At 51.9% G+C, this 24,778-nt stretch overlaps 1 protein-coding gene across 1 annotated transcript in view; it reads right to left on the bottom strand.

Annotated features, from left to right (window-relative positions):
• The window catches only part of LTN1 (listerin E3 ubiquitin protein ligase 1), a 194,051-nt gene that overhangs the window by 120,330 nt on the left and 48,943 nt on the right, over positions 1-24,778 (bottom strand). Inside the window, exons 11-12 of the mRNA XM_075335055.1 lie at positions 20,331-20,372; positions 19,575-19,767 (exon numbers count right to left, since the gene is read on the bottom strand). Of these exons, the coding sequence (XP_075191170.1) occupies positions 19,575-19,767; positions 20,331-20,372 (235 nt within the window). The remainder of the gene's footprint in view (positions 1-19,574; positions 19,768-20,330; positions 20,373-24,778) is intronic.

The raw sequence follows: 24,778 nt of genomic DNA, 5'->3' as shown, positions 1-24,778 counted from the left end.
TGGTCGAGTGTGCCTTTATCCCCGGCGGGTGAGGCACTTGAGTACACTGGTAGGCATCAGAAATGGCCGACCTAATCCAACGAGCCAGGGTCGGTTTAGAAGCCGAGAGGCCCTTACGCCGACCTGTGGTCAGCACAAAAAGAGAGGTGCACCGCCTAAGACCAGCGGTGCGTGACACATAGATCCGGAGCGCCCGCACCAGATCTAAAGTATGCAACGCCTTCTCAAAGCGATGAACAGGAGCCGGACAAAAGGAAGGCAATGAAATGTCCTGGTTAAGGTGGAAAGGAGATACCACCTTAGGGAGAAAGTCCGGAGTCGGACGGAGAACCACCTTGCCTTGATGAAAAAACAAAAAAGGTGACTCCGAAGAGAGCGCAGCTAAATCAGAGACTCTCCTGAGGGAAGTTATGGCCACTAGAAAGACGACTTTCTGTGAAAGACGAGACAAAGAAACCTCCCTAAGAGGCTCAAAGGGGGGTTTCTGCAAGGCCGTGAGGACCAGATTAAGGTCCCAGGGATCCAAGGGCCGCCGGTAAGGCGGAATGATGTGAGATGCGCCCTGCATAAAGGTGCGCACCTTAGCCAGCCGGACGATACGCCGCTGGAACAACACTGACAGAGCCGAGACCTGTCCCTTGAGGGAATTGAGGGATAGTCCTAGCTGCAGACCGGACTGTAGAAAGGACAGGATGGTCGGCAAGGAAAAAGGCCAAGGGGCATGGCCGGAAGAACGACACCAAGACAGGAAAATTCTCCAAGTCCTGTGATAAATTTTGGCCGAGGAAGACTTCCGAGCCCGAGTCATAGTGGAGATGACTTCAGGAGGAATGCCAGAAGTCGTCAAGATCCAGGACTCAAGAGCCACGCCGTCAACCTGAGAGCCGCAGAATTCTGGCGGAAAAACGGACCTTGTGAGAGAAGGTCTGGGCGGTCCGGGAGATGCCACGGCACGTCTACGGACAGATGGAGCAGGTCTGGGTACCAAGCTCGCCTGGGCCAGTCTGGAGCAATGAGGATGACCCGACGACCCTCCATTCTGATCTTGCGCAGGACTCTGGGCAAGAGAGCTAGAGGGGGAAACACGTAAGACAGACGAAACTGGGACCAATCTTGAACCAGCGCGTCCGCTGCAAAGGCTTGAGGATCGTGGGAGCGAGCCACGTAAACCGGGACCTTGTTGTTGTGCCGGGATGCCATTAGATCCACTTCCGGAGTGCCCCACTTGCGGCAGATTGACCGAAACACTGCCGGATGGCGGGACCACTCGCCGCTGTTCACGGCCTGACGGCTGAGATAATCTGCCTCCCAGTTTTCTACGCCTGGGATGTGGACTGCGGATATGGTGGACTTGGAGTCCTCCGTCCACTGAAGGATGCGTTGAACCTCCAACATTGCCAGGTGGCTGCGAGTCCCGCCCTGGTGATTGATGTAGGCAACCGCTGTCGCGTTGTCTGACTGGACTCGAATGTGCTTGTCCGCCAACAGGTGGTGAAAGGCTACGAGAGCTAGGAGCACAGCCCTGATTTCCAGCACATTGATCGAGAGGGCTGATTCGGACGGAGTCCAAGTGCCCTGTGCTCGGTGGTGGAGGAATACTGCTCCCCAGCCGGATAGACTGGCATCCGTGGTGAGAATCACCCAGGACGAGGCCAGGAAGGAGCGTCCCTGAGACAGAGAGAGGGGCCGAAGCCACCACTGAAGAGAGCCCTTGGTCTGTGGCAACAGAGCCACCAACCTGTGCAAGGAAGAAGTCCGCTTGTCCCAACAGCGGAGAATGTCCAGCTGCAGAGGACGCAGATGGAACTGGGCAAAGGGAACCGCTTCCATTGACGCCACCATCTGACCCAGCACCTGCATTAGGTGCCTGATGGAATGACGGCGGGGCCTCAGCAGAGAGCGCACCGCCAGATGGAGGGACTGCTGTTTGACTAAGGGCAGCTTGACAAGTGCCGGCAGAGTCTCGAACTGCATCCCTAGGTACGTGAGTTTCTGGGTCGGAGTCAGAGTGGACTTGGGCAGATTGACAAGCCACCCGAATTGAACAAGAGTGGCGAGAGTGAGCGAGACACTCCGCTGACAGTCTGCACTGGATGAAGCCTTGACTAGAAGGTCGTCCAGGTAAGGAATCACTGCCAACCCCTGGAGGTGCAGAACCGCAACCACTGCTGCCATGACCTTGGTGAATACTCGAGGGGCCGTGGCTAACTCGAAGGGGAGAGCCACGAATTGGAAATGTTCCTCTCCGATTGCAAAACGTAGCCAACGCTGGTGTGAAACTGCAATTGGCACATGCAGATAGGCATCCTTGATGTCGATGGATGCCAGGAAATCTCCTTGGGTCATTGAGGCAAATACTGATCGCAGAGACTCCATGCGAAAATGCCGCACCCGAACATGCTTGTTGAGAAGCTTGAGATCCAGGATGGGCCGGAAGGAACCGTCCTTTTTGGGGACTAGGAAGAGATTTGAGTAGAAACCTCTGAACCGTTCCCAGGCGGGAACCGGTACAATTACTCCGTTGGCCTGCAAGGATGCCACGGCCTGAGAGAAGGCGGCGGCCTTGGAGCAGGGAGGAGTTGACAGAAAAAATCTGTTTGGCGGGCTGGAAGAGAATTTTATCCTGTAGCCGTGGGAGATGATATCCCGCACCCACTGATCGGAGACGTGTTGAAACCACACGTCGCCAAAGTGGGAGAGCCTGCCACCGACCAAGGACGTTGCTGGATCGGCCAGATAGTCAAGAGGAGGCTGCCTTGGTGGCAGCAGCTCCTGCGGACTTCTGTGGACGCGGCTTCTTGCACCAGCTAGGCTTCTGGTCCTTGGCTGAGTTAGTGGACGAGGCCGAGGGCTTAGAGGACGACCAGTTAGAGGAACGAAAGGAACGAAACCTCGACTGGTTCCTTCCCTGGACAGGTTTCCTGGTTTTAGTCTGTGGCAAGGAAGTACTCTTCCCGCCAATAGCTTCCTTAATAATGTCATCCAGTTGTTCACCGAACAGCCTGGACCCAGCAAATGGGAGCCCAGCAAGGTACTTCTTTGAAGAAGCGTCTGCCTTCCACTCTCGAAGCCACAAGATCCTGCGGATAGCGAGGGAATTGGCTGAAGCCACCGCAGTGCGGTGAGAAGCCTCCAGCATGGCAGACATGGCGTAGGATGAAAAGGCTGAAGCCTGGGAAGTTAAGGCAACCATTTCAGGCATAGAGTCCCTAATGAGGGAATGCATCTCCTCTAGAGAAGCAGAGATGGCTTTGAGAGCCCACACTGCTGCAAAAGATGGGGAGAACGAGGCCCCTGCCGCCTCATATACAGACTTGGCCAGAAGGTCAACCTGGCGGTCAGTGGGATCCTTAAGTGAGGTGCCATCAGCCACTGATACAACTGTCCGGGCTGAGAGTCTAGACACCGGAGGGTCTACCTTTGGTGAGTGAGCCCACTCCTTGACCACCTCTGGTGGAAAAGGAAACCGGTCATCAGAACCACGCTTTGGGAAGCGTTTGTCAGGACAGGCTCTGGGCTTGGTCACAGTGGCCTGAAAACTGGAGTGGTTAAAGAACACACTCCTTGTTCTCTTAGGCAAGGTAAACTGGTGCTTTTCTGCCAGAGAGGGTTGCTCCTCTGATACTGGCGGATTGAGGTCCAGTACAGAATTAATGGACGCAATCAAATCACCAACATCTGCATCACCCTCGGTCAGATCAATGGGGCACATGGAGGTAGCGTCCGAGCCCCCAGTAAAGACATCCTCCTCGTCCTGTGAGTCAGCTCGTGAATCAGAGCCACGGGACGAGGAAGGAGAGGGAGCCCTGTGCCTCCTTTTAGGAGGACGGGGTCTGGGAGCAGATGAGGAATCCTCTGTGAGCTCTGCAGAGCGAGCCGTAGCAGCAGAGGCGCCCTGAGAAGGGGGCTGATGCATGCTCAGCAGAGTCCGGGATAACTCTCCCATGGAGTCGGCAAAGGACTGGGAGATAGACTTAGAGAACAATTCTACCCAAGCCGGGGGTTCAGCCAGTGTCCTCCCCTGTGCCGAACGGCCGGTGGGCGGCGCCGCACTGTCCCTCTGCATGACTGACATGCAGGGGCAGTGAAAACGAAACTAGGCCTCAGGCGAAGCCGGGGCCTAAATTTTACAATGCGGCCGGCGCGCAGGCACCCTCGGCGCGGTTCTTAGGTGAAAACCAGAGAACCGGCCGGAAATGTCAGAAAAGTTAAATAACACACTCTCCCCAACAATAAAGTGCAAGGGACCCCCCGACAATAACGTCTCAAGTACTTAGCTTGTGAGACGCAGGGCCAGGTCCCTGAGGGATGAGTGCTCCGTCCGGCAGGATCCTGAAAGGGCTGCGGATGGAGACCGGTCTCCTGCAAGGCAGTGAGAACCGTGCTGGCTCCCACTTCAAGCCAGAGCCCGAGGGATGGTGAAGGAGCGCGGCATGTAAGGCTCCAGCCTTGAAATCAACCTTAACAACACCGCTGACACAGTGGGGTGAGAAGGGACATGCCAGGGGTCCAGGCTTGGACCCGCTTTTCTTCAAACTCTTTAAAATCAAAAATCAGATGAGAATGCATGTGTGGATGTGTGCCTCCTGAACACAAAGCATTGAACTGGCTATATTTGGTTATCCAGGGGGTGTATATGCTCGGAGGGAGGAGCTACACTTTTTAGTGTAGTACGGAGGCAGAAGCTATACACCCATGGTCTGGGTCTCCCATAGGAACGATGAAGAAATTTGGAAATTAAAAAAAAAAAATTAAATTAAATTGTTTGTTTCCTTATTTTCTGAGACCAATAGAATTTCCATTTTTTCCTGTCATTGCAGTGGTGTGTGTGTGGTTGGCTCTGTGGCATGTTTTTCATGGTACCATATTATAGTACATATGACTTTTTTTAAGTGGGAGATGTGGTGACCAAAAAAAGAGGCAATTCTGGTGTTTCAATTTTTTTTTTTCAGTATGTGCCATTTGCCAAACAACTTGATTATTGTATTGTTTGGACTATAAATCACACCTGACTAAGACACGCCACAAAAAATAGGGAAAAAATGTTCATATTAAAGGGAACCAGCCACCAGATTTGGTGACTATAAGCTGCGGCCATCACCAGTGGGCTCTTATATACAGCATTCCAGAATACTGTATACAAGAGCCCAGGCCGCTCTGTATAACGTAAAAAACATTTATAATACTCACCTATGGGGCGGTCCAGTCTGATGAGTGTTGCTGCTCTCGGTCTGATGGGTGTTGCTGCTGTCTGGTCCAGCGCCTCTTTTCTGCTGCTATCTCCGTCCTCCTACCCAGCCCAGTATGGATGATGTGTCCTACGTAGTCTTGAGCGGACCCGGATCCGCAAAATCCGGATCTGCACGGTTTGAGTGCCCGATCCGAGTCCAACCAGTACTCGGGATTCGGGGTGCACGATCCGGATCAGTTTTTGTTTTGTTTTTTTCCTCTCTCTCTCTCTCTCGTCCCGGATCCGTCTCCCCATTGATTTACATGGCCGCGGATTCCGGATCGGATCCGGACTTCGGCGGCAACCCGATCCGGATCCGCCGGACCCGGATTATGACCGATCCGCTCAACTCTAGTCCTACGTCATCCACACGGGCTGGCATTGAGGTCCTGCACAGGCGCACTATGATCTACCCTGCTGAGGGCAGATCAAAGTAGAGTAATACGCAGGAGTAAGAAAAGGTGGCTGCGCATGCGCAGTATGATACTTTACTCTGCCCTCAGCAGGGCAGATCACAGCGCGCCTGCGCAGGGCAGATCACAGCGCGCCTGCGCAGGGCAGATCACAGCGCGCCTGCGCAGGGCAGATCACAGCGCGCCTGCGCAGGGCAGATCACAGCGCGCCTGCGCAGGGCAGATCACAGCGCGCCTGCGCAGGGCAGATCACAGCGCGCCTGCGCAGGGCAGATCACAGCGCGCCTGCGCAGGACATCAATGCCAACCTGTGTGGATGATATAGAGGACATGTCATGCACATGGGACTCAGAAGAAGGAAGACGGCGATTGGACAAGATGGAGGAAGCGCTGGACTGGAGAGCAGCGACACCATCGGACCGGACTGCCACCTAGGGGAGTATTAAAAAGTTGTTTTTTATGTTATACAGAGCGGCCTGGGCTCTTATATACAATATTCTGGAATATTGTATATAAGAGCCCACTGGTGGTGACCACAGCTCATAAGGGACAAATCTGGTGACAGGTTACCTTTAAAACTACTCTGGGGATACAAAGATATGGAGGGGTAATGTTGGTGACCTACTGTTGTGCTCGTTTCTTGGTGCTCTAGGGTAGAGGAGGGGTAATTATTTATTCTAGTGGTAGAAGTATATTGGGGGACAGGTTTGCACCAAAGAATATAGAGCAGCAGTGACATAACAAGGTCGCAATGCACTTTACTTTCATTGTTTTGAACCAAACCTTATAAAGAGCAGAAGTCCATTTATTGTGGCGTCACCTACGGACCTGGTGTCTTCCTTGTGTAATATCTTTCATTTCTGCCACGTAAGCCCCTTGTACACTATTTAGCCGGTGTATACTTTAGTAGAAGTCATTCTCATTTCCACACTATGAAGGATGCCTATTGCAGATTTTGTATCATGTCGTCCTGTGCTATACAGATTCTCTATGCCATCACATTAAACTGAGCAAACAAAGACGGCATAACACATGGGGATCCTATGGGTGTCACCGAATTGACAGTTTTATTTCTCTTGGTGCACCAAAGATCCATTGTATTGACTCTCATGTGCACACAGTTTTCCTTAACTTGCTACAAGCTCCGCTCAGTCTCCCTTGCTCGGCATTAATTGAACAGGTGGCGAGAGAGAACTGTGCGGCTGCTTAGTCATCTCAGTGATAGAAGTACAGCCTATGAGACCTCTACCCTGTAGATTTAAAGGGGTGGGTCACTACTCTGCAATAGTGGTAAATCCCGGTAAAACTGATAGGGAAGGCTTTTTTTTTTTAAATACCTTGTTCAGCCAATTCTGCCTGTGAGCGGCGCTATTGCGGTCTGCTCATCCCAATCGCGTGAGCTCCGATGATATCACGTCAACTTCCAGTTGATCTGACATCACCGATGTCGGCCCCAGTCTTCCAGAATGACTGGGCTGTGGATGGCGTTTCACCACTCGTCACAGCCCAGCATTACTCCTACTTACGGTGCTCTGCAGAGAAGGAAAGAGAGCGAAATGCTGCGCTATGACGAGTGTTGAAACATCGCCCACAGCTCAGTTACTCGGGGAGACTGAGTCCCGCCATGGTGATGTCAGGTCAACTGGAAGCTGATGTGATATCACCGAATCCCAGTGGTCACGGAGGCTAGGGGTCATGTGATGGGGATGAGAGGAACACAATAGCGCCTCTGAGAATTGGCTGAACAAGGCCCCGTCACACGCAACGAAGTATCTAACGATATATCGCCGCGGTCACAGATTGATGCACATCCGGCATCGTTAGCAACGTCGTTGTGTGTGACACCAACGAGCGACCGTTAACGATGGTAAAATACTCACCAAATTGTCCATCGTTGACACGTCGTTCATTTTAAAAATATCGTTGATTGTTGAGAACTCAGGTTGTTCGTCGTTCCCGAGGCAGCACACATCGCTACGTGTGACACCTCGAGAATGACAAACCACAGCGTACCTGTGGCCGCCGGCAATGAGGAAGGACGGAGGTGGGCAGGATGTTACGGCCGCTCAGCTCCGCCCCTCCGCTTCTATTGGGCGGCCGCTTAGTGACGCCGCTGTGACGCCGCACGAACCGCCCCCTTAGAAAGGAGGCGGTTCGCCGGTAACAGCGACGTCACTAGGCAGGTAAGTCCGTATGACGGCTCCGAACGATATTGTGCGCCACGGGCAACGATTTGCCCGTGACACACAAACGACGGAGGCGGGTACACTCGCTAGCGATATCGCTATCAATATCGCTGTGTGTGACGGGGCCTTTATTTAGAAAAAGTCTTCCCTGTCCGTTTTAATTGGGAATTGCTCACCATTAAGCTGTGGCCAGAGACTGTCAGCAGCAGTTAGGGGGTTAAACAGCAGCTATCAGAGCAAACTACAATTGCTGATATTAGAGCCAGATGATGGCTGTATAACATATCAGCTCCTCAGTCCACTCCATATATCGGCACCAGTCATAGAACGTACCGGTATGTCCTCGATCGAGTTAAGAACAAAAGTTTCAGAATCCCTGGGTGAAGATGGTGAGACCCCACTATTCACCATGAAATCACCGATCTACAAAACTTTAAAATCTTAAATATAACTCTTTAACAAATGGTGCAGAATTCTGAATTTAAACACCTTAAACATCCCTAATCCTGTTTTTGTGCTTGGCTACCAAAAATGTTTGGGGTCCCCCCCCCGATGCATAGGGTATGTTTTTTGAACAAAAAAATTGCAACCTACAGAGGACTGAAAGTCCTTCAAAGATTAAGCATTTACTTACAGCAAAGATGGGCTGCAGTTGTAAACCGCCCGGGCCAAAAACTACTACTCTAGCAGGATGCAGCTAAGCCCTCACTAGGTGGAGGCATCACAGGTGCAGGAGGAGCAAATCACACACACACCTCCAAAACATGGACTGCACACTGATGGCTTGCAGAGAGCGCTGTTCACACATACAGATAACACAGTCACAAGCCCCCAGCCTATTAAGTGATGCCCATACTATTAGATCAGGCGGGCTGTACCCCACCTGTGTACCATACAGGGACAGAAACTCTAATATGCAAGGCCTAACAGAAAGGGGCCTGGCTGTATCCTGTACAAAAATACGAGGATTTAGTTGGTATTATGGCAAAAATACGGAAGCCTACAACCCTCGTCACGGGACCTCATGTTTGTGGGTCCCTACACTATACAGTGTGTCCACCGCCATTAACTTGAGAACGGCGGCAGCTATAGGCATAGAAGTGGTGTCTAGGTATAGTAAAGTAGCCATGCGCTATGCAATGAAACCACCTATAGAGCCACCTGGTGGAAGACAACGGAGTTAGCATTTTTATCTCAAAAACGGAACAAGATAGAGAAAAAAAGAGAATTTTGTTACTTACCGTAAATTCTTTTTCTTATAGTTCCGTATTGGGAGACCCAGACCATGGGTGTTTAGCTTCTGCCTCCGGAGGACACACAAAGTACTACACTTAAAAGTGAGCTTATACACCCCCTGGTAGCCAGTCCTAGCCAGTTTAGTGCAAAAGCTGAAGGAGAATAGCCACCCACAAGTAGAACCAAGTAAGAACCGGAACAACCGGAGACTCTGTCCACGACAACAGCCGGTGATAACACACGGAACAAGAAAATTGCCAACAGGCAACAGGGAGGGTGCTGGGTCTCCCAATACGGAACTATAAGAAAAAGAATTTACGGTAAGTAACAAAATTCTCTTTTTCTTTATCGTTCTGATGGGAGACCCAGACCATGGGACGTTCCAAAGCTGTCCCTGGGTGGGAATAAACAGAAAAAACTAAGAAGTAGGCGGAGCCTAACTTCACAAGTGGGCGACAGCCGCCTGAAGGATGCGTCTGCCCAAGCTCGCATCTGCCGAAGCATGAGCATGCACTTGGTAGTGCTTCGAAAAGGTATGCAGGCTAGTCCAAGTGGCAGCCTGACAGACTTGTTGAGCCGTAGCCTGGTGCCTAAAAGCCCAAGAGGCACCGACAGCTCTGGTCGAGTGTGCTTTGATCCCCGGCGGGGGAGGCACCTGAGTACACTGGTAGGCGTCCGAAATGGTCAATCTAATCCAACGGGCCAAGGTCGGCTTAGAAGCAGAGAGACCCTTGCGCCGCCCTGTGGTTAGCACAAAAGAAGGGAATTTTGTTACTTACCGTAAATTCCTTTTCTTCTAGCTCCTATTGGGAGACCCAGACGATTGGTGTATAGCACTGCCTCCGGAGGCCACACAAAGCATTACACTAAAAAGTGTAAGGCCCCTCCCCTTCTGGCTATACACCCCCAGTGGGATCACTGGCTCACCAGTTTTAGTGCAAAAGCAAGAAGGAGGAAAGCCAATAACTGGTTTAAACAAATTCACTCCGAAGTAACGTCGGAGAACTGAAAACCGTTCAACATGAACAACATGTGTACCCGAAAAACAACCAAAAATCCCGAAGGACAACAGGGCGGGTGCTGGGTCTCCCAATAGGAGCTAGAAGAAAAGGAATTTACGGTAAGTAACAAAATTCCCTTCTTCTTCGGCGCTCCATTGGGAGACCCAGACGATTGGGACGTCCAAAAGCTGTCCCTGGGTGGGTAAAGAAATACCTCATGTTAGAGCTGCAAAGACAGCCCTCCCCTACGGGGAGGCAATTGCCGCCTGCAGGACTCTTCTACCTAGGCTGGCGTCCGCCGAAGCATAGGTATGCACCTGATAATGTTTGGTGAAAGTGTGCAGACTCGACCAGGTAGCTGCCTGGCACACCTGTTGAGCCGTAGCCTGGTGTCGTAATGCCCAGGACGCACCCACGGCTCTGGTAGAATGGGCCTTCAGCCCTGATGGAACCGGAAGCCCAGCAGAACGGTAGGCTTCAAGAATTGGTTCTTTAATCCATCGAGCCAGGGTGGCCTTGGAAGCCTGCGACCCTTTGCGCTTACCAGCGACAAGGACAAAGAGTGCATCCGAGCGGCGCAGGGGCGCCGTGCGGGAAATGTAGATTCTGAGTGCTCTCACCAGATCCAACAAATGTAGATCCTTTTCATACCGATGCACTGCATGCGGATAAAAGGAAGGCAAGGAGATATCCTGATTAAGGTGAAAAGAGGACACCACCTTAGGGAGAAACTCCTGAATGGGGCGCAGCACTACCTTGTCCTGGTGGAACACAAGGAAAGGAGCTTTGCATGACAGCGCTGCTAGTTCAGACACTCTCCGAAGAGACGTGACCGCTACCAGAAAGGCCACTTTCTGTGAGAGTCGAGAAAGTGACACATCCCTCAGGGGCTCGAAAGGCGGTTTCTGGAGAGCAACAAGGACCTTGTTTAGATCCCACGGATCTAACGGCCGCCTGTACGGAGGTACGATATGACACACCCCCTGCAGGAACGTGCGCACCTGAGAAAGTCGCGCTAGACGCTTCTGAAAAAACACGGATAGTGCCGAGACTTGCCCTTTAAGGGAGCCGAGCGACAAGCCCTTTTCCAACCCAGATTGCAGGAAGGAAAGAAAAACAGGTAACGCGAATGGCCAGGGGGATACTCCTTGTGCAGAGCACCAGGATAAGAAAATCTTCCACGTTCTGTGGTAGATCTTAGCAGAAGTGGACTTCCTAGCCTGTCTCATGGTGGCCACGACCCCTTGGGGTAATCCTGAAGACGCTAGGATCAAGGACTCAATGGCCACACAGTCAGGTTCAGGGCCGCAGAATTCCGATGGAAAAACGGCCCTTGGGACAGTAAGTCTGGACGGTCTGGTAGTGCCCACGGTTGGCCGACCGTGAGATGCCACAGATCCGGGTACCACGACCTCCTCGGCCAGTCTGGGGCGACGAGTATGACGCGGCCGCAATCGGATCTGATCTTGCGTAACACTCTGGGCAAGAGTGCCAGAGGTGGAAACACATAAGGGAGTCGGAACTGCGACCAATCTTGCACTAAGGCGTCTGCCGCCAGAGCTCTTTGATCGCGAGACCGCGCTATGAAGGTCGGGACCTTGTTGTTGTGCCGAGACGCCATTAGGTCGACGTCCGGCACCCCCCAGCGGCGGCAGATTTCCTGAAACACGTCCGGGTGAAGGGACCATTCCCCTGCGTCCATGCCCTGGCGACTGAGGAAGTCTGCTTCCCAGTTTTCTACGCCCGGGATGTGAACTGCTGATATGGTGGATGCTCTTTCCTCCACCCACATCAGAATCCGCCTGACTTCCTGGAAGGCTTGCCGACTGCGTGTCCCTCCTTGGTGGTTGATGTATGCCACCGCTGTGGAGTTGTCCGACTTAATTCGGATCTGCTTTCCTTCCAGCCACTGCTGGAAGGCTAATAGGGCAAGATACACTGCCCTGATTTCCAGAACATTGATCTGAAGGGTGGACTCCTGCTGAGTCCACGTCCCTTGAGCCCTGTGGTGGAGAAAAACTGCTCCCCACCCTGACAGACTCGCGTCTGTCGTGACCACTGCCCAGGATGGGGGCAGGAATGATCTTCCCTGTGATAATGAGGTGGGAAGAAGCCACCATTGCAGAGAGTCCTTGGCCGTCTGAGAAAGGGAGACTTTCCTGTCTAGGGAAGTTGTCTTCCCGTCCCATTGGCGGAGAATGTCCCATTGAAGTGGGCGCAGATGAAACTGCGCGAACGGGACTGCCTCCATTGCTGCCACCATCTTCCCTAGGAAGTGCATGAGGCGCCTTAAGGGGTACGACTGACTCTGAAGGAGAGACTGCACCCCTGTCTGTAGTGACCGCTGCTTGTCCAGCGGAAGCTTCACTATCGCTGAGAGAGTATGAAACTCCATGCCAAGATACGTTAGTGATTGAGTCGGTGCTAGGTTGGACTTTGAAAAGTTGATGATCCACCCGAAAGTCTGGAGAGTCTCCAGCGCAACATTCAGACTGTGTTGGCATGCCTCTTGAGAGGGTGCTTTGACAAGTAGATCGTCTAAGTAAGGGATCACCGAATGTCCCTGAGAATGCAAGACTGCTACCACTGCCGCCATGACCTTGGTAAAAACCCGTGGGGCTGTCGCCAGACCAAATGGCAGAGCTACGAACTGGAGATGGTCGTCTCCTATCACGAAACGTAGAAAACGTTGGTGCTCTGTAGCAATCGGCACGTGGAGATAAGCATCCTTGATGTCTATTGATGCAAGGAAATCTCCTTGAGACATTGAGGCAATGACGGAGCGGAGGGATTCCATCCGGAACCGCCTGGCGTTCACATGCTTGTTGAGCAGCTTTAGGTCCAGAACAGGACGAAACGAGCCGTCCTTTTTTGGAACCACAAAGAGATTGGAGTAAAAACCTTGCCCTTGTTCCTGCAGAGGAACAGGGATCACCACTCCTTCTGCTTTTAGTGAGCACACCGCTTGCAGAAGGGCATCTGCTCGGTCGGGATGTGGGGAGGTTCTGAAGAACCGAGGCGGAGGACGAGAACTGAATTCTATCCTGTACCCGTGAGACAAAATGTCTGTTACCCACCGGTCTTTGACCTGTGGCAGCCAAATGTCGCAAAAGCGGGAGAGCCTGCCACCGACCGAGGATGCGGAGGGATGAGGCCGAAAGTCATGAGGCAGCCGCCTTGGAAGCGGTTCCTCCGGTTGCTTTCTTGGGGCGTGAATGAGCCCGCCAGGAATCTGAGCTCCTTTGCTCCTTCTGAGTCCCTTTGGACGAGGAGAATTGGGTCTTGCCGGAGCCTCGAAAGGACCGAAACCTCGACTGCCACTTCCTCTGTTGAGGTTTGCTTGATCTGGGCTGGGGTAAGGAGGAGTCCTTACCCTTGGATTGCTTAATGATTTCAGCCAATTGTTCACCAAACAGTCTATCTACAGATAGTGGCAAGCTGGTTAAACATTTTTTGGAAGCAGAATCCGCTTTCCATTCTTTTAACCACAAGGCTCTGCGCAAGACAACAGAGTTGGCAGACGCAATTGAGGTACGGCTTGTAGAGTCCAGGACAGCGTTGATAGCGTAAGTCGCAAACGCAGACATTTGCGAGGTTAGGGACGCTACTCGCGGCACTGCTGGACATATGATAGAGTCCACCTGTGCCAAGCCAGCTGAAATAGCTTGGAGTGCCCACACGGCCGCGAATGCTGGAGCAAACGACGCGCCGATAGCTTCATAGACAGACTTTAACCAAAGGTCCATCTGTCTGTCATTGGCATCTTTAAGTGAAGCCCCATCTTCCACTGCAACTATGGATCTAGCCGCAAGCCTGGAGATTGGGGGGTCTACCTTTGGACACTGGGTCCAGCGTTTGACCACGTCAGGGGGAAAGGGATAACGTGTATCCTTAAGACGTTTGGAGAAACGCTTATCTGGGCAAGCATGGTGTTTCTGGACTGATTCTCTGAAGTCAGCGTGGTCCAGAAAAGTACTCAGTTTAGGCTTGGGATACCTGAAATGGAACTTCTCCTGCTGTGCAGCTGCCTCCTCTGCAGAAGGGGCAGGGGGAGAAATTTCCAATAGACTATTGATGGCCCCTATAAGGTCATTTACCATGGCGTCACCATCAGGAGTATCCAGATTGAGAGCGGTTTCAGGATTAGACTCCTGATCCCCCTCCTCTGTCTCATCATGTAGAGACTCTTCTCGCTGAGACCCTGATCCGCGTGATGACGTGGAGGGTCTCTCCCAGCGAGCACGCTTAGGCTGTCTGGGACTGTCATCTGAATCAGAGCCGTCAGGCTGAGATGCCTGGGACCCCCATGAAGCACGGATTAACTCCAACTGAGGGGGACCGGGGAACAGTGCCGCAGCATTGTCCATGGACTGAGTAACTGGCCTGGCCTGCAAGGTCTCTAGGATCTTTGTCATAGTGACAGACATCCTGTCAGCAAAAACAGCAAACTCTGTCCCCGTCACCGGGACAGGGTTCACCGGCGACTCTGCCTGGGCCACTACCACCATAGACTCCGGCTGACGAAGTGGCACAGGGACCGAACATTGCACACAATGGGGGTCATTGTAACCTGCCGGTAGATTAGCCCCACAAGCGGCACAAGTAGCGCTCACAGCCTGTGTCTTGGCACCCTTGCGTTTTGCAGATGACATGTTGTCGTCTCCTCAGAGCAATTGGGGTATACAGCCAAGAAGCGACCTTACAGTGCAAAATATATATATATATATATATATATATATATGGTACAGAGAAAAAAGTACACAAATATAACACTGTGGCACTAGTGGGGCCAGCACTTAAGTGCTGCTTACCGCCCGCTTAACGCGGGTGTGTGGTCGCCAGAAATCCCTTGTCTGGGTCTCCCAGAGCCTGTGTCCGTTCTCCAGCCAGACTGCATGTAGGAATGGCTGCCGGCGTCCTGTGGAGAGGGGCGGGCCCTGGGCGTGTGCAGACGAAGAGCGGGAAACCTGCGTCCCACTGTGCTCAGTGAGAGGGCTGGAGCATGTAAATAAGACTCCAGCCCTCGGCGCTGATGAATCGTACAGCGTCTCTCCCTTGCCCTGATTGACAGGGTGGGGGCGGGAACGAAGCGGAGCTAGGCCGCAGAAGCCGGGGACTAAATTTATAAGCGACGCCGTCGTAAAAGCACGGTCGGCGCTAAGTCCCCGGCGCACTACAAGTCGCAGCCGCGCCGCCGCTCTAGGGGCGGCCGGCGCGGCAGTCCCCAACATATAAAGTCACCCAGAAAAACTGTAGTGACTATAACCCCAGCGCGCAGCGCTACTGTCCCCGGCGCACTAGCACACCCAGCAAGTCTGGAGTGTGCGCGGCCTGTACATACGGGGACACAGAGTACCTTAATGTCGCAGGGCCTTGTCCCTGAACGGTACCCAGCTCCGTATCCAGCAGGTTCCATGGGTCTGTGGATGGAGCCCGGCCTCAGGGCTTGTGGGCCGGTAAGATCCCACTTCCTCAGAGCCCCTCAGGGGGATGGGGAAGGAAAACAGCATGTGGGCTCCAGCCTCCGTACCCGCAATGGGTACCTCAACCTTAACAAACACCGCCGACATAAAGTGGGGTGAGAAGGGAGCATGCTGGGGGCCCTAGTATGGGCCCTCTTTTCTTCCATCCGACATAGTCAGCAGCTGCTGCTGACTAAACAGTGGAGCTATGCGTGGATGTCTGACCTCCTTCGCACAAAGCAGAAAACTGGTGAGCCAGTGATCCCACTGGGGGTGTATAGCCAGAAGGGGAGGGGCCTTACACTTTTTAGTGTAATGCTTTGTGTGGCCTCCGGAGGCAGTGCTATACACCAATCGTCTGGGTCTCCCAATGGAGCGCCGAAGAAAGAGAGGTGCACCGCCTAAGCGCAGCGGTGCGAGACACATAGATCCGGAGAGCACGCACCAGATCTAGAGTATGCAGCGCTTTCTCAAAGCGATGAACAGGGGCCGGACAGAAGGATGGCAAGGAAATATCCTGGTTAAGGTGGAAGGGAGAGACCACCTTAGGAAGAAAGTCCGGGGTCGGACGGAGAACTACCTTGTCTTGGTGAAAAACCAAAAAAGGTGACTCCGAGGAGAGCGCAGCCAAATCAGAGACTCTCCTGAGAGAAGTTATGGCAACTAGAAAGGCCACCTTTTGAGAAAGACAATACAAAGAAACCTCCCTAAGGGGCTCGAAAGGGAGTTTCTGCAATACCGTGAGGACCAAGTTAAGGTCCCAGGGATCCAAGGGCCGCCGATAAGGCGGAATGATGTGAGACGCACCTTGCATGAAGGTGCGGACCTGAGCCAGCCGGGCGAGACGCCGCTGGAACAGCACTGATAGAGCTGAGACTTGTCCCTTGAGAGAGTTGAGGGACAGTCCTAGCTGCAGACCGGACTGTAAAAAAGACAGAAGGGTCGGCAACGAGAATGGCCAAGGAGAATGGCCGGAAGAGCGACACCAGGACAGGAAAATTTTCCAAGTCCTGTGATAGATCTTGACAGAGGAAGACTTACGGGCCCGAGTCATAGTGGAGATGACTTCAGGAAAAATACCAGAAGCCGTCAAAATCCAGGACTCAAAAGCCACGCCGTCAATTTGAGTGCCGCAGAATTCGGGCGGAAAAACGGACCTTGCGAGAGCAGGTCTGGACGGTCCGGGAGATGCCACGGCACCTCTACGGACAGATGGAGCAGGTCTGGGTACCAAGCTCGCCTGGGCCAGTCCGATGCAATGAGGATGACTCGACGGCCCTCCATTCTGATCTTGCGAAGGACTCTGGGCAAGAGAGCTAGAGGGGGAAACACGTAGGACAGACGAAACTGGGACCAGTCTTGAACCAGAGCGTCCGCGGCGAAGGCCTGAGGATCGTGGAAGCGAGCCACGTAAACCGGAACCTTGTTGTTGTGACGGGATGCCATTAGGTCCACGTCCGGAGTGCCCCACTTGCGGCAGATTGACTGAAACACTGCCGGGTGCAGGGAACACTCGCCACCGTCCACGGATTGACGGCTGAGATAATCTGCATCCCAGTTTTCTACGCCAGGGATGTGGACTGCGGATATGGTGGACTTGGAGTCCTCCGCCCATTGAAGAATGCGTTGGACCTCCAACATTGCCAGGCGGCTGCGTGTCCCGCCTTGGTGATTGATGTAGGCAACCGCTGTCGCGTTGTCTGACTGGACTCGAATGTGCCTGCCCGCCAACAGGTGGTGAAAGGCTAGGAGAGCTAGAAGCACAGCTCTGGTTTCCAGCACATTGATTGAAAGGGCTGACTCGGACGGAGTCCAAGTGCCCTGTGCTCTGTGGTGGAGATGTACCGCTCCCCAGCCGGATAGGCTGGCATCCGTGGTGAGAATCACCCAGGACGGAGTCAGGAAGGAGCGCCCTTGGGACAGGGAGAGGGGTTGAAGCCACCACTGAAGAGAGCTCCTGGTCCGTGGCGACAGAGCCACTAACCTCTGTAAGGAGGAAGGCCGCTTTTCCCAACAGCGGAGAATGTCCAGCTGCAGAGGACGCAGATGGAACTGGGCAAAGGAAACCGCCTCCATGGAGGCCACCATTTGCTATAAAAGAGCGGGAACTGGAGGGCTATAGAGACCTGCAGGGAAGGAGGGACGCCCCAGCAGTGGGGAGTGTCCCTCCCCTGTGTAGAACGGCCGCCGGGAGGAGCCGAACCTGTCCCTCTGCATGAGTGACATGCGAGGGCAGGAAAATGAAACTAGGCCTCCGGCGAAGCCGGGGCCTAAATTTAAGCGGCGATGCCGACAAGCAGGCACCATCGGCGCGGTTCTTAGGCAAAAGCTAGAGAACCCGCCGGAAAAGTTAAAACAATCACATACAGCATACTCTCCCCTTACAATAAAGAGCCGGGACCCCCAACATAAACGTCTCAGGTACTTAGCTGCTGAGACGCAGGGCCATGTCCCTGGGGATGAGTGCTCCGTTCCAACAGAATCCTCAAGGGGCTGTGGATGGAGACCGGACTCCTGCCAGGCATGGAGACCACGCTGGCTCCCACTTCAAGCCAGAGCCCAGAAGGGATGGTGAAGGAGCGCGGCATGTAAGGCTGCAGCCTTGTAAGTCAACCTTAACAACACCGCCGACACAGTGGGGTGAGAAGGGACATGCCGGGAGTCCAGACATGGACCCGCTTTTCTTCAAACTCTTTCCAAAAGTCAAACAAATCAGATGAGAATGCATGTGTGGATGTATGCCTCCTGACACAAAGCGATAAACTGGCTAGGACTGGCTACCAGGTGGTGTATAAGCTAAGAGGGAGGAGCTACACTTTTAAGTGTAGTACTTTGTGTGTCCTCCGGAGGCAGAAGCTAAACACCCATTGTCTGGGTCTCCCAAAGGAACGATAAAGAAAAAAGTGAACTACAAAGTTGTAGGGCATCATCAATGCAATACGAATCGACACCTTGCATACAGAAATGCTATGATATGAAACCCATGACCCCCCCCAAGACATTGAATGCTGGTCACACATATGGTGCTCATTTAACTTTGATGCTCAAAGTGGCCCCCGTCAGCTGCAATGCACATCTGGACTCTGCACAGCATACTGTATCTTGCTGCGCATTGTGCAATATGGTAGGTGACCCGTTTGCACAAGCCTCTGTGAAACGTCGTCGTAGGTCCTGCAATGTTGGTGGAGGGGTCGCATACACCTGCTGTTTGATGTGACCTCACAGAAAGAAGTCCAATGGTGTCAGATCAGGTGAGCGTGGAGGCCACTCCACGCAGCCACCATAACTAATGACTTGTAGGAAGGTCTCCATGAGGTATCGCTTCACGTCCGCAGCCTTGTGAGTTTTACACGTTCTAATCATAGCATTTCTGTATGCAAGGTGTCGATTCGTATTGAATTGATGATGCCCTACAACTTTGTAATTCACTTTTTTTCTCCTATCTTGTTCCGTTTTCGAGCTAAAAATGCTAGCTCTGTTGTTTTCCAACAGGTGGCACTATAGGTGGTTTCACTGCGTAGCACAAGGCTACTTTACTATACCTAGACACCACTTCTATGCCTATAGCTGCCGCCGTTCTCAAGTTAATGGCGGTGGACAGGATATGGGTGGACACACTGTATATAAAAAATAGCAAGTGTGCAGTTTTATCATCTAGCAATTACCTCCTCCATGTTTTAGAAGTGTGTGTGTGATTCCCTGCTTCTGCACCTGTGATACCTCCACTTAGTGGGGGCTTAGCTGCATCCTGCTAGAGTAGTATGTTTTTTGAACCCCTTAACACAAAACCAATTTACTTGACTGTTAAAGTAATGCAGCAGCACTCATGATTAATGATAACGTCGACCTGAGATATTTACCCCCTTAGATGCAATATTCAGTAGCTACAGTGGCATCTAGGCAGTTAGTAAGATGGAGGTTAATCTCGGTCACCCATCCGCTCTCCAGTGAGATGGGCAGCGCTGGAGTCACACACCTTTTACAATGTGGAATAGGTGGAAATATGTTTAATAGCAAAGCCGCGAGGCTGTGAGGGTCCCACTCACCGTTTTTGACGTGCTCGGACAGCACCAGACTGAGCAGAGCCCATTTATCGCTGCAGTCCGGCTCTTGTTGCTTGGTCCTGTCTATTAACCCTGTGCTGCACAGATCACTTGCCAGAGCGATCAGCTTGTCACCCAGAATATCGCCTTTCAGCCAGTCGCAGATCAGCGAGTGTTTTGCAGAATCTGAACACGCCTGAAAGAAGTTAGAAAACGAACAAAGGACAAAAATGATTTGCTTGATAAAAAGCAGGACCCTACTGGGTTGCTAAACTGGCGGTGCAGAAGTGAACAAATGAGCGCAGAGCTCTTTCAGATCTGATAGGCTCAGCGCAACTCTGATCTGACAGTGAGTGTATTAACAGAGTTACCAAATCACTTCCTCTGACAGTAGAGAATCAGAAAGGAATAGGCTGATTGCTTTTGTGCTAATTTTTAGAGCTCTATGGTGGTCTTAGAGCCTGTACCCCCACCGTATCCAAACATCTGGCGCTTCATGGTGACATATTGTAAATAAATTTGCGCTATGAAGGAAATTATGGTCCATATACTATAATAAAAACAGGTTAACACTATTCTTTGTTATTTTGTTTCCTTAATATCATGTTCTGGGAGTGTGCGCTGTGATAGAGGAGGAGAGGAGGGACTGATGGCAGTAAGTCTGTGTGTTACTATTCTCCTGCCCTGGTACTGCTGGGTGATTATGTACAGATTATACACATCTAATGAAATAATGAATGAAAAGCTCATGTAACTCACCTTCTGAATGATGTAACGGAAAACGTGCCACTGAAAATCCATCTAGAAGAAGAGAGAACAATGGTCAGGTGATGTTAACCTGTCTGAATCCTGCAGAATATTTACCTCGGATGTGGACGCTTTGCATTAAAGGGGCTGTCCAGGATAAAAATACCCCGATCTGCCCATCACTGCGGGTCCCAGATGCCCAACAACTGCCCTATGAATTGTCTATGGAGCTGGTGAGCGCGGTTCTCGGCTTTTTCTGGCTGCCCCATTGAGATTGAATAGAGCAGGATCGGTAACTGACCTGCCCCTCCATTGTAATGATCAGTGCAGGTATCACCTATAAGATATCACCTATGCTATGGACCTTCAGAGGAGAATGCGGCGTCTATAATGAGACTTTTGTTTCTCTCTCACCTTATTGGGGGACACAGGAACATGGCCGTTATCACCAAGCTTCGCCCCAGAGGTATTGTCATCATCCCGTATCTGGACGACCTCCTCATAAAAGGGACAGTCTTTTCTTGCCTGCTCAGAGAGTGTGCAAATCTGCTTGGACACTCTCTCGAGGTTGGGTTGGCTCATCAATCGCCAAAACTCGTCTCTATTTCCATCTCAACGTCCTGTCTTCTTAGGCATGGTCCTAGACACCTCTCGAGCCCCGGTGTTTCTACCAGAGGAGAACCGGTCCTCCCTGTGTCCGAGCACTCAGGTCCTTTATGAGGAGGTCGTCCAGATATGGGATGACTACAATACCTCTGAGGCGAAGCACGGTCATGACAGCCATGGTCCTGTATCCCCCAAAAAATGCTCAGAGACTAAGATTTTATGGTGAGTACCCAAAAATCTTACTATTTCTTGTTCGTCAAAGAGCACAAAGTTTACTACGCGAGTTGATCTAAAGGTCCTTAAGACTGGACTTTACAAACTGTTACCAGGTGGCGAAGGCTAATGAGCGCTCAAGGCAAGATATCTGTGATGATTAGAAGTCTCAGCCTGCAGACAATCCTTCCAATTATTCCAAATAACTCTCTCCATACATCCAGTGACAGTAAACCTGTACAGAGCAGATCCCACTCCAGGCAACGCTCTGTGAGCTAAACAGTCAAGACCGATACAGTGTAGCAAACTATCAGTGAGAGCTGTGTTGGTGCTGATGATGTGGATAGCTCACAGACCCTTCCCTACACTGGATGTGATTGTACCTAGAAAGCAGGCCCAGACATGCAGGGGTTTCCTGCCTACGAATCTATATATATAATTGCCTTATTCTGTCTGTCTGTCTCTCTGTCTTGCTCCAAAATTGTGTCCTTACGGTGACACAAAGCTGATTGGCCGCTGGGCTCGCCATGGCCCCGCCCCCCCGCACGGATTGGCCACTCGCCTCGGCTCCTCCCCCCGCACGGATTGGCCGCTCGCCTCGCCTCGGGTCCGCCCCCCCGCACGGATTGGCCGCTCGCCCAGGCTCTGCCCCCCACACGGAATGGCTTCTCGCCCCGAGGTGAGCGCATCAAGGTCCTGCAGCGGCGGAACACACACACACGCACACACTTAAGAACAGACACACAGACTCACACACTTTCACACACACTCAGACTCACACACACTCAGACTCGCGCACACTCAGACTCGCGCACACTCAGACGCGCGCACACTCAGACGCGCGCACACTCAGACGGACACTCAGACGCACACTCAGACGCACACTCAGACGCACACTCAGACGCACACTCACATGCACACTCACATGCACACGCACACTCACACGCACACTCACATCAGATCGCATCCACATCCTGCAGCGGCGGAACACACACACCTCACACACACACATAAGAACAGACACACACACACACATCAAATCACACTCACTCTCACACACACCTCACACACACATCAGATCGCATCCACATACTCACAACATCCCGTGATATCGCTTGCTTCTCGGCGGCGATACTGTGCAGTGACCTTCCAGGACCTGCCGGAGGATCACATGGCCGGAAGCATGTGGTATCTCTGGATGTTGTGAGTGTGTCAGCGCGTATGTGCGGTATCGTCAGTGTGTGTGTGTATGCGATCGGATGTGTGTGAGTGTGTGTGTGTGTGAGTGTATGCGATCGGAATTGTGAGTGTCGGCAGAGGAGCACGGCGTGCAGCACAGCTGCTGGGACCGCCCACCGGTGGGCACAGGGAGAAGTAGGGTGTGTGTGTGAGTGTATGCGATCAGATGTGTGCGTGTTTACTGTCTGATGTGTGACTGTGGAGCACGATGGGGGGTGCACAGCATGGGGGATGGAGCATGATGGGGAATGCGCAGCATGGGGGATGGAGCACGATGGGGAAAGCGCAGCATGGAGGATGGAGCACAATGGGGAGTGGGGATGGAGCACGATGGGGGGTGCGCAGCATGGGGGATGGAGCACGATGGGGGGTGCGCAGCATGGGGGGTGGACCACGATGGGGGGTGCACACCTCCCCCCCAAAACACACACACACTGCCACACACGCACTGCACAACACACCACACACACACACTGGGAACCACAAACACCGCCCTACACAGACACCCACACACACAGACAACGCCGCAGACACCCAACACCCAACACACAAACACCGCGGCACACACAAATATACGCACATACCGCACAACACACACATTGCACAAAACATACCTCCCCCCAAAACACACCACACCCACACAAACCGCGCAACACACATACACAACGATACAGACACACAGCGCTCCACAAATAGCGACACACAACGCAACACACAAACAACACCGCTCTCACCCCCCGCCACACCCAGACAACACCCAGAACATGTACAGCCCCTACACAAACACTTGGTAACTACACACAACAACATCTATATATATATATATATATAACAAAAATCATACATTAACTACACAATACGTAAATTCTAGAATACCCGATGCGTAGAATCGGGCCACCTTCTAGTACTGTTTATAAGAGCCCAGGACGCTGTGTAGAACGTAAAAAAATCCCCTTATAATACTCACCTAGGGGGCGGTGCGGTCAGATGGTTGTCTCCGTTCTCCGGTACCGGCGCCTCCTCTTTCGCCCATCTTTGTCCTCCTTCTTCTGAAGCCGGGATGCATGACACGTCCTACGTCATACACACACGCCGGCATTGAGGTCCTGCGCAGGCGCACTACAATACTTTGATCTGCCATGCTCAGAGCAGATCAAAGTGCGCCTGTGCAGGACCCCAGTGTCGGCGAGTGTGGATGACGTAGGACGCATCATGCACCCCGGCTTCAGAAGAAGGACAATAAAGATGGGCGAAAGAGGAGGCGCAGGTACCGGAGACACCCATCCGACCAGTCTGCACAGCACCAACCATTTAGGTGAGCATTATAAAGTGTTTTTTATGTTATACCCAGCGGCCTGGGCTCTTATACAGCATGTTAGAATGCTGTAAATAAGAGCCCACTGGAGGTTGCCGCAGCTTATAGGCCCCAAATCTGGTGACAGGTTCCCTTTAACCATCAAAACTTGATGGCACAGTTTACTTTATGAGATGTGAATGTGTGTATTTCAGTACACCTCTTTAAATGGATGGTCCACCACTTAATAATCGATGAGCTATCCTTTTGAGAAGTCAAATATCAGATTGTTAGGGGTGTGACACTGGACACCCTCATCTATTAGGCAAAGCTGCAATGCTGTAGTATCCATACACAGACACTACACAGTGTAAGAACTCCAACAATAGTCGCGCTGCTAAAAGCCGACTGTGACCCCAATGATCTGATATTGATGATGTATCCTGAGGATAGTTCAGCAATTTCTAAGTAGTTGACATTCCCTTTTAAGTGTATGGCCACTTTATTTTCACCCAAAAAATGTTTTCATTGTAGTATCCATAAGCAGACATTACACAGTGTAAGAAGCTGTGCTGTTCCATCTCTGACACCGGTGGCGCTGCGAGTGCTGCATGTCAGACCCCCACTGAGTATAGGTTATCAATTTCTAAGTAGTTGACATTCCCTTTTAACCTTCGTCAGGCTGCATAATATTACAACGTTAACAGCGACACCTTATCTCGGAAGGGGGTGGAGATATTTTATTGAAATTTGGCCAATATATTCTGGACTAAAACTGCAGAGATGTCACAAAATTTCAGCCCTCTACGGCTTTTGGAAAAAAATATTTATTGCAATTTTAAAACGGAATAGTTACAATTGTACCTACTCAGCCGGACGAAGGTTAAGTGTATGGGCACTTTATTTTAACCAAAAAATGTCATAATTGTAGTATCCATAAGCGGACATTACACAGTGTAAGAAGCTGTGCTGTTCCAGCTCCGACACCGGTGGCGCTGCAAACAGCTGAGGATAGGTCATCAATTTCTAAGTAGTTGACATTCCTTTTTAATTGTATGGGCACTTTATTTTCACCAAAAATATTATAATCGTAGTATGTGGATGGTAA

The sequence above is a fragment of the Anomaloglossus baeobatrachus genome, chromosome 2 (assembly GCF_048569485.1).
Source record: "Anomaloglossus baeobatrachus isolate aAnoBae1 chromosome 2, aAnoBae1.hap1, whole genome shotgun sequence".
Lineage (NCBI taxonomy): Eukaryota > Metazoa > Chordata > Amphibia > Anura > Aromobatidae > Anomaloglossus > Anomaloglossus baeobatrachus.
This window is presented reverse-complemented; position numbering and strand designations above follow the sequence as displayed.